The 9,434-nt window shown below is 52.4% G+C and overlaps 1 protein-coding gene across 1 annotated transcript; it reads right to left on the bottom strand.

The window, feature by feature from the left end:
* Positions 1-1,969: 1,969 nt before the first annotated feature.
* Positions 1,970-7,553, bottom strand: FAM3D (FAM3 metabolism regulating signaling molecule D). Its single transcript, XM_068694834.1, has 10 exons — positions 7,326-7,553; positions 6,406-6,463; positions 5,582-5,689; positions 5,364-5,387; positions 4,757-4,880; positions 4,476-4,534; positions 4,215-4,265; positions 2,873-2,957; positions 2,574-2,700; positions 1,970-2,406 (listed from the first exon to the last, which is right to left on the bottom strand). The coding sequence occupies exons 2-10, from the start codon at positions 6,416-6,418 to the stop codon at positions 2,317-2,319; spliced, it is 681 nt and encodes a 226-aa protein (XP_068550935.1). The 5' UTR covers positions 6,419-6,463; positions 7,326-7,553; the 3' UTR covers positions 1,970-2,316.
* Positions 7,554-9,434: the final 1,881 nt, after the last annotated feature.

The raw sequence follows: 9,434 nt of genomic DNA, 5'->3' as shown, positions 1-9,434 counted from the left end.
CTCTGCCCGGGCACAAAGGCAGCTTTCATGCTGCGGATGCCCGGTTTCTAAGCCAGGATCCGTATTTTGAGAGGCTGTGGAAGATTACAGTAATTGCACTTGACAGGGCAAGATGTCACAGGACGCGGATTCGCCCGGCCGCGGGGCCCCGGCACCCGTCAGTCCTCGCCCATGGCATCCTTCCCAGCTGGTTCTTTGGTGTTTTGCTGAAATAAATCGGTACACTAAAAATAAGGCAGGACAGCCCCTGCACTGCCCACCTGCATCCCAGCTCTTGGCTCCTGAGGCATCACTGATTTTGCAGACCTACTCCTGCAGATGCCCCCGGTGAGCCCGGGTTAGCCCAGGCTCAGGGCTGCTGATGTCTGGGGGATGCAAAAACTGGGGTAGGGGGGCACAGTGGTTGTCCAGGTGGGCACCGAGCCCAACTCTGCAGCAATGCAGCTTTCCAAATGCTGGGGCACTGAGAAAACAACTCCTCTGGGAGTTGCTGTCCCTGCATCCACCACCCTTTTGAAATCTTTTTTTAAAAACTGTGCAAATTAAATTTGCTAAATAATTATCTCACTTAAAGTTGTATTTATAACGGGCCCCTTCTTCCAGTAACCTTTGAGGCTTTTGAAAAGGTCAGATTTATTTACCTGGGTGCACTAACTTTGGCAGGAATGGCTCTTCAGTGCCCTGGCTGCTGCTGAAGGTCACACAGGAGCTGTACTTTATCTCTCCCTATTTATCCAAAATTGTGTACCTTAGTAACTGCTCAGCAATGGACTCAGAGCTACTTATAACTGTCTGTAGGATGCTGAAACATAGATTTCCTTTAGAAAGGCTTCTGGTTTAAAGCCAAAATATTGTACATTGCAAAGGGCCAGGAAGAGTTTCCCGAAGCTGAAAGGGGCTGCTTGTTTTCTCTGCTGTAGCTGATGTGGGGCGCTGCTTTACCCTCTGCAGCAGCCTTTATGGGTTTTAGGCTGCTTTCAGCTTGGCTTACAAGCGAATCTAGATCCTTTGAGGGGGCTTAAAATAGTTGGCATATTTATGCTGGCAGTGCAGCGGGGCTGTGTGATGTGAGGGCTGTTGTGTCTGCTACGTTGTGTTATTTCTCGCTGCTGCTGCGGGTATGGATGATTCAGCGCCTGGGATTAACCACTGCTTCTGCAGCAGATTTAGGGATCGATTTATGGTGGAGGCTTCCCGCAGCATGGTCAGGTGCACGTTAAACACGCGGGAGGATAAGCTTGGATAAAATACTACAGCTATTGGGGAATTCCTCTGTGATGTTTGTTCAGGGGTTTTGTTTTAGTTTTGCTCAGGATTTTTCTTTATTTAGGGAAAACCTGTTGCCTTGCTGATTTGGTGGTGTAGGGTTTTGGATCCAAGGTTTCATCCTTACAGCATCCCTTGTTCTGTCTGTGCTCCCCATTTTTGCCTGCTCCCCCTGGGGTGACCCGTGGGCTCAGGTAACTGTTGCGAGCTGCAGGTTAGGAGCTGTGCTGGGGCAAGCCCTGCAGTCTGAGGGCTGAGGAGGCTGTTCCTGATAGCCCTGTGTCACACTGCACAGCTGCTGCAGAAATGTTCCCTCCTTGCTGTCTGCAAAACCACTGGCTTGCTTTAAAGAACGGGCAAAATAAAAATATGGATAAAACCAAAGGAAATTTAAGTCTTTTTATGATGCAAAAGTATCCATGATGATGGGTAACCCAGGCTGCTGGGAACAGCTGCACTGGACTGTGGCCTGTGGGGCTCTGCCTGGCTTGGTTGGGAAATATTTTGGTCTGCAAATATGGACCTGCATTGCAGAAAGCCATCCCTGAGGCTGCCTGGCCTTATCGTGGCTGCAGGGGACAGAAACAGGCTGGCAGTGGAAACCACCTGGGCCAGAGCATCCCTGTGCCATGTGGTAGAGGGCCTGGCACTGCCATGCCTATGGGAAAAAGCTGGATTATGCTTGAAAATAGAAGCAAGAATATAATGTTTCATAATTATATATATATTATTTAAGAAACGGATAGAAAACCTCTCACAAAGTTTTGGTTTGAAGACAGAAAAATAAAATACCCCAAACTGTCCCATGGCCATGGGCTAGGGCAGCTTGGCTGGAGCCTAGCCAGGCGTTTGCTCGCTTGTATGCTTCAGCTGCTTGCACAGTGCTGCTCCAAGCAGTGCGTGTCCCCGCGCTTAAACGCCAGTCCCTGGGAGCAGGCAGCCACCGCTGGGCTGTGTGGCTGGGCTGGGGGTCTGCAGAGAGTCCAGGGAGCTGGTATCCCCATGGGACCCTGCTGGGGTCCATGCAGGCGTGCCACCGGTGCGTCCCTGCTAATCCTGCTTCCTGGGGGCGCAGCCCTCCATCTCCAGCAGCTCAGGCCAGCCGTCATATTTATTTGTTTTCTGGTCGTTTTTGATGTGCTGCAGGAGAAAATGAGAGAGAAATTAAATGAGGAGGTTGGTGGCATGGGGCAAGTTTGCAGCATGGCAAGCTTGCAGATAACATCGCTGGCCAACATCTTCTGCAGACAGGTGGGTGAGACGTGCTACAAAGAGGGTGAGAGCTGGTAGCAGACGGGGCCACGTACCTCTTCAAAGGGGCTCTTGCCTTGCAGCCCCTTTGCCCCTAAGAAGACCCAGTTGTCCCGAAATCCCAGGTGGTTTACGTAGCTACTGCCCAGTTCCGAAAAAAGTTTCCGTGTTTTGCCATTCATCCTAAGAGAGGGGAAGAAGTCATCAGAGTGGTGCTGGGTGGCTTTTTCCCCCTGCCCCCGTGCTGCTGCTGGCAACATGTGGCTGCAAGAGAGGAGCAGGCAGCAGCACCCCCAGCTCCAGCCTGGCTGCTGGTTTTGGGGCAGCCAGGCATTGATGCTAGGGACAAACTCACTTTGTGGCAGCGTCATCATAGGTGGCCACCAGTATGACAGTGCCATCCTTGATCTCTTGGAGGAAGGTCTCCAGTTGTTGGACGTCTGGGAGAGGGAAGCATTAGGAAAAGGAAAAGGGATTTAGCAGGGATGTGCATGGTCAGTGGTAAATACCCTGATAGTGCTGGGGATAGTCAAGGTTTGGGGTCGGGGGCATAGTGGGGGGTGGTTTGTTAGATGTGGCATCCCTGTCTTGTGCTCCACTGGCCAGAGCTGGGCTCTCCCGCAGCACCGGGTGCTTTCCTGCTGCCACATAACCACAGGAGGAATTTGCTACTAAATGTTGCTCACTAGCTGGGAGACCTCATTAATATGAATTTGCTTCTCAACACCAGGAGCGAGCCTGGGTTTCATGCAGGCAGGGCTGCAGAGTTGCCTGCCTCGTTGTAGCTGCTTTTTGGCTGTATTGCAGGAATTATTCCTCATCCTGCATCTGCAGTGCGGGATGCTCGAGTCCAACGCCCCATCTAGTGGCACAGGAGCCGATTGCTGCCTCCTGCTCGCAGCAGGATCTCACTCGCAGTCTGCTGAAAATCTCATGGTGCTGGTGTTCCTTCTCAAAACCCCAGGGTTACTAAGTATGGGTTTCACAACCAAAAAGCACAGTGACAGGTTCCTGGAAAGTCTCAAAAGGCAAGTGGTAAATCAAAAGCACCTTGTTGGTTTGCTTAAGTATGAGATTTTGAGGGATCCTGCCATAACTTTGGGGTTTGGTAATAGGCAGGACAGTGAGATTATCAACCAGGCTGTGAGTGAGTGCTGCCCGGCTCAGGGCATTTTTTGCTCGTAGGAAAAGTGTTTGAAGCCAGCAAGGCAGGGATGTGGGCTTTACTCTGCTCCCCATTCCCGACCTTGCTGGGGTAGGGGCCTGCATCGTGCCTGCCCCACACTGGTCACTGCCCCCTGGGCAAAGCAGGGAACAGGCAGCTGCTTACCCACCACCAGCACTCTGAAAGGGCGGTGAAAGCCACAACATGTCAGGATCGGTGTAACTGAATTCAAAAAGCAGCCTCTCTGGCCTCTATTGCCCCAGCTTGTTCAGTTTTGTGGAGTTTTGTTTTTCAGGCTTTTACGTTTGTGGAAAAGGAGCGAGAAGCCCAGCTCAGATGTAGGTGCATTACAAGGTGTCCAGGCCCAAGGACCTCGGGGAAGCCATGCTTACACTGTCCACCAGAGCTGGCCGGTCAAAGTCCATCGGACTTTATCACTAAATACACAACAGAGCAGCTGAAGTGCTGGTGGTTGCAGTGCCTGTGTGAACTCTGGCTGTGAGCCGCCAGGCACCAAAACCACCGTGCTTACCTCCGGAGTACATGTCGAAGGAGGCTGTTTTCAGGGGCTTCCCGCTTGTTCCTGAATGTTTGAAATTCAAAACAGAGCACAGTGAGGCTGAGTCTCCCAGAGAAGCTCACTTGGGTCCCAGCCCGGCACGAACATGTTGGTGGATGACACCCTAAACCTGGCTGTCCAGAAACCCTGACACTCTGCCTGGCCACCAGCCCCGGTGCCCTGTTCCCTCCCGGGCTGTGAAGGGACCCTGCCCGTGCTTCCAGCCCAACTCACCGTTCACCAGGGCGATGTTCAGGCCCCTGCCGATGTTGTTTTTCACGTTGCTCATGAGGCTGGAAGGAAAGCAGAGACCACCAGTGAGTGCAGGGACACCCTGGAGGTGCTGGTAAAGCAGTGTGATGGGGATGTGGCAGACTGAAACATCCCCAGGCTCAGTAGCAAAGAAAACCATATTTTGTTTGACTACAAACATCAGTCTGCTCGGCAGAGGCTGAACTCGCCCTTTTCAAGCTGTGGCTGCTGTATCCCCCTCCCCCCCTCCCCGAGCTGCTTACACCTCGTCGTTGAAGCAGATGGAGGGTCCCACCACGTTCGCGGCGCCGCTGATGATCTTGAAGGCAAAATGTTTGGTGGGGCAGCTCCGCTGGTTCCCGCACTTGTTCTGGGGCTGCTGCTGGCCTGTGAGGGAGGAGAGAGCTGTGGGCAGGGGGACACCAGCTCCTGGGGCTGGGGCCATCTGTGTATTTGAGGTTTACGGTGATGGGGCTTGGAGTGGGATAGGATGAGCCATTGTCGGGCATTGCTCTGTTTGTGAACAGAGGGTGCATGAGGCAGATGGCACAGAGCAACAGGGCACCCATTCATGGCTTTTCCCTTGTGGGTTTCCTGCCCCAAGTTTCCCCATTCTCAACTGGGGTGGGGCCTGGGGCCTTGCTGCCCGCATGGGGCCCTCACTTACTTCCTACAGCACGTGGCTCAGGGGTGTTTCTGCCTGCCAAAGGCATCGCTGCTATGTGCAGTAATATAAATTTCTCCCCATTGGGAGGTTGGGAAATTCTCCTTGAGAGAGGAACCCTCGAGAGCAGCTATCATGCTTCCACAATCACCCTTACCCCTGGGGCAATGTTGTGCAATGAAGACAAAGACAAGAGCTGTACTCACTGCTCCTGGGCTTGCCGGTGGCACCTGCGGACACCAAATGAGAGGTCAGACACTCCAAGAACTGCCAGCTCTCCAAACCCTCTCCCCACGATTGCGAGCATCCCCAGGGCTGGCTCCCCAGAGCCGCTTCCCACCGCTCTGTCCCCTCCGTGCCTGGATAACCAGAGCTGGGGGTTGCAGCCCCAAACCCAGGACCACCCGCACGCTCCCAGCCTCACCCAGCCAGCTCCGTAGGCTGATGGACCTCCCGCCGCGCTCGAAGTACGTCTGTGCGATGAACCAGCAGCCCAGCAGCGTGGCGAACAGCGCCAGGAAGCGGATGACGCCTGCCAGGTGGTGAGAGCAGGTCAGGGCTGGAACATCCCCAGGGGCTGGTGGGGACTCAGTCCGTGTGTCCCCAGGTTGCCCATGCACGGGGTGACCCGCGTGGCATGGGAAGGCAGCTAACACTCCTTTTTTCATCCTCTGTAAAGACTCTGATCTCTTAATTAATGTCTCCAGAGTGAGTGGTGATACTCTGATATGCATTACCCTTCTACTGGGAGGCACTGTTAATGCTCCTCTCTGCGTTGAAGTAAATCTGATAATTAGTTAGAAAGCTATGTAAATCCAAATATTTCCTATGTTCCCAGCGCTGGGAGAGCTGCTGTCCCCCAATTAGTCACTAGCTACAGCTGAGCAGCTGCTAATACAAATGTGATTGGCATTTGGCTTTAAAGCAACACTCATCGGAGCAAAACGTTCCAGTCCTGCATGGAAACAGGGTAGAAAAATACACTTATATTGCAACTGAATGGCTCTTATGGAAGCAGGAACCTCTCAATAGCCATCTTGTCTCAGCCTCAGAGGGTTTCACCAGGAAAAATACAACAGGCTGAAATCTACACAATTTTTTTAAAAACCTGATGCTTATACAAAGGCCTTTTTTTTTTTTTTTTTTTTTGTGACACTGGAAGGGAAGGTCAGAGTAGCTGGGCTTGAAAGGAGCCATGCAAATGAGAAATCAGCATAAAGAGCTGTAAATGTCTGTCCTCATCCTTACCTGCCACCCTCATGGTGGGGGAGCGCAGCAAGGGGGCTGTCACAGGTCACACTTCACCCTGAGCAAGGAGAAATACCATGAAGCATGGCTGTAATCCATGAAAACCAGACCAATATTAGGTGAAAAATTAATTGCTCTGTCAGGCATATTTAGCATGTAGCAGTATTAGCAGTAACTAAGATCAGTAACTAAGCAAACCACAGATGCAGGAATTCCTGTCAGGAACGTGCTTGGTCCCACCCTGATGTTGCAAAGTCACATTAGAGAGAGTGGTGTCAATAAACTGGCTTGGTTTTGCATACTCTGGGTTATTCCCTGCCACTCAGTGTTACTGCCTCTACAGTGAACTGCAATTTCCTCCCTAACTCTTTCATATTCTGCTGAAAAGCAAGAGCCCAAGCAGTGTATGTGCAGTCACAGTCCTGCTGCATTTCCTTCTGGGATGATGCATGGTAAGTTTCAAACCCTAGTGACTGACTGCAAAATGCCACTGACAGCCTGAGGTTTGGGCTGTGTGGTCAGAGACACCTGCAGGAGCAAAATCTTCTTTTAATCTGAAAGTGAAGGGAAAAAAAAAAAAAAAAAAAAGACAATACACACACTGTACCAAGGGCTGGATTTGTGCCTACATCTCTCCCCTGGGATGAGCTGCCACGTCCCCCAAATTTATAAAATCAGTGCTGGGGCAACGGTGATGCAGCTGTGGCATTTCTAATGAGAAACATATTTTGGGAGCAATACTCAAACTGAGCAGAAATGGTTCGCTTTGTCCAGAAGGTGCAGTGTCCTCACCCACATGAATTGGGAGCAGTTGCAGTGGGAACACAAACCATTTCCTACCCGAGCCCACCCTCCTCTCTGCTGCTGCCACATCCCCCATGGAGGGGACAGCACCGTCACCTGTGGGGACCCGTTCCTACCTTCGAAATTTGGGGTCACAGTGTGGTGCAGGTCTCTCCTGGAAATCGTCCCGGTGCTCTAAGGCAAAGTCTCGCCTTCTGGCGTGCGCTTAGAACCTGTGTGCTCAGAGCTAAGAGGCTGGTGCCAGCTTCTTGGTATAGCACATCTGTAAAAGAGCTACACTCAGAGTTGCTTTTCCTGTTTGAAGGGCAAATAAAAAGCAATGGGTTGTAGCAGGGCTGGGCTGAAAGTTGCTTTCAGGCTCCTGCGTCATGAGGAAGGAAAGAAGAGTTCTGTCTCCTGCCCAGCCCCACTCTGGGTCTCCTCCCAGAGGTCTCCTCCCTGTGTTCAGGGAAAATGCCTGTGGTCACACAATTCACCCCCACAGTGCCTTGTCCCCTTGTGTTCCCCTGGGTGGGATGGATGCAGCACCCCAGACACCCTTCACCTCCCCAGCACCCTGGGATAGGTGGCAGTAACACCATAGGTAGCTGGGGGCAGCCTCTGAAACAAGGACAAAAGCGATCTGTGTAGCAGGAGGGAAGCTTCAACCGCAGCCCTTCCCCATGCCACTTTGTCCTCTCCCTTCCCAGCCCCATGGCTCCGTGTGCCTGAAATCTCCCTCTGCGAGTCACAAGTCCTCAAAGTTGCATTGGGTTGCACTCCGAGCTGGCTGAGCTCCCCAAAAATGCAATGGGTAAAGCCCAGAGATGGTGACCATTTCAGACCTGGGCCATGATTTGGATATACAGAGTGGGGCAAAACTCCACTGGTTTTGCAAAATGTCCCCGTTGTGTCCCAGTCTGTGCAGGGGCACATGGCCGGATGCACAGCGCTTTGCCAAACTCGTAGTTTGCTATGCACGTATTGATTTCAATGTAGAGGGAGAGAAATGGAAAAATAAACCGATAAACACTACCACTTTAGGGAAGTCATTTATTTATTTGGGCTATTTATTTTCACCTTAATCCCAGATAAAATTTATTGGGTGAAGTCCCTTGGTGGTGAAATTGATGGAACCTGATTGCATTACAAGAGGGCAGCCCTCTCCTGGGATTCCTATTATGTTCTCTTTTAATTGTTTGGATTGATTTTGATTTTGATTTTTTTTTCTTCTTCTTGTGCTGGAAAAAACACCGTGTTCTGCTGTCTGCCCAAGCCACCGGCAGGAGAGGGAGAAAGGGAAGGAGCCGCGGAGGAAGGCGGGTGATAACCAGAGTTATTTGTCTAATAAACCTGAAGCCTATTTGCTTAAAAACCATTCTGGGAACAAAAAGGTTCTCCTGCAAATATTGCTAAAGAGCTCTGTGACATTTTGAAGGCCTGGGCTCCACCCAGAGCCTGATCAAGACTGCGGTGCCGCCTGCCTCCTGCCAGCCCCCACGTGTCAGCCTCCTGACATGTCCCTGACCATAAAGGAGCCTGTATTTTGGCACAGGGTGGAGAGGAGAGATAGGGCTGTGATTCACAAGAGGGAAGGTTCTAAGGCTCTAAGATGTCACTCATGCCTGCACCCTGGGCGTCACTGCTCCAAAACCCAGGGTTTTCCTGTGAAACTTCATGGGGGCCATGTCATGGGGGCTGGTGCGGAAGGATGGGGGATGCCACGATGCTGTTTTTACCCTCAGAAAGAGTCTACCTGACTGCGCTTTGCTGAGTTACTCACCGGGAGAGGGCTGGTTGCCAGAGGGCTCATGAATTCCTCAGCTTATAAAAATGCTTGGCTGCACCTGCCAAGCCACTCAAGAAATACTTTATGGCCGAATCCCTCCCGTGCCAGTCGGCAGCTGGGCAGGGCAAGGCCCTGATCTGGCTGCGGGGGCCAAGAAGGATGTGGGGCCGTGAGGGCAAGCCGTGCCCAGGAGTGGGATCGCAGCCAAAGTCCTGTGCTGGCCACTCCGTGCAACAGCAGGACCCAGAACAGCAGGACCCAGTCCCTCTGTAAGCCTGAAGCAGAGCAGATCAAACCAACCCTCCACCCCCCACCCCCACCCCCCCCACACACACCTGGCAGCACGTCCTGGTCCTTATCTCTCTGCTGGCCCCCCCCCCTGGCAATGTCCCCCTCCCCTGGGGTGTGCCTGCAGGAACCCCGCCAGCCCCAGCTCTGCTTGGCTGCTGCTCCTGTG

The sequence above is a fragment of the Anas acuta genome, chromosome 11, assembly GCF_963932015.1.
Source record: "Anas acuta chromosome 11, bAnaAcu1.1, whole genome shotgun sequence".
Lineage (NCBI taxonomy): Eukaryota > Metazoa > Chordata > Aves > Anseriformes > Anatidae > Anas > Anas acuta.
This window is presented reverse-complemented; position numbering and strand designations above follow the sequence as displayed.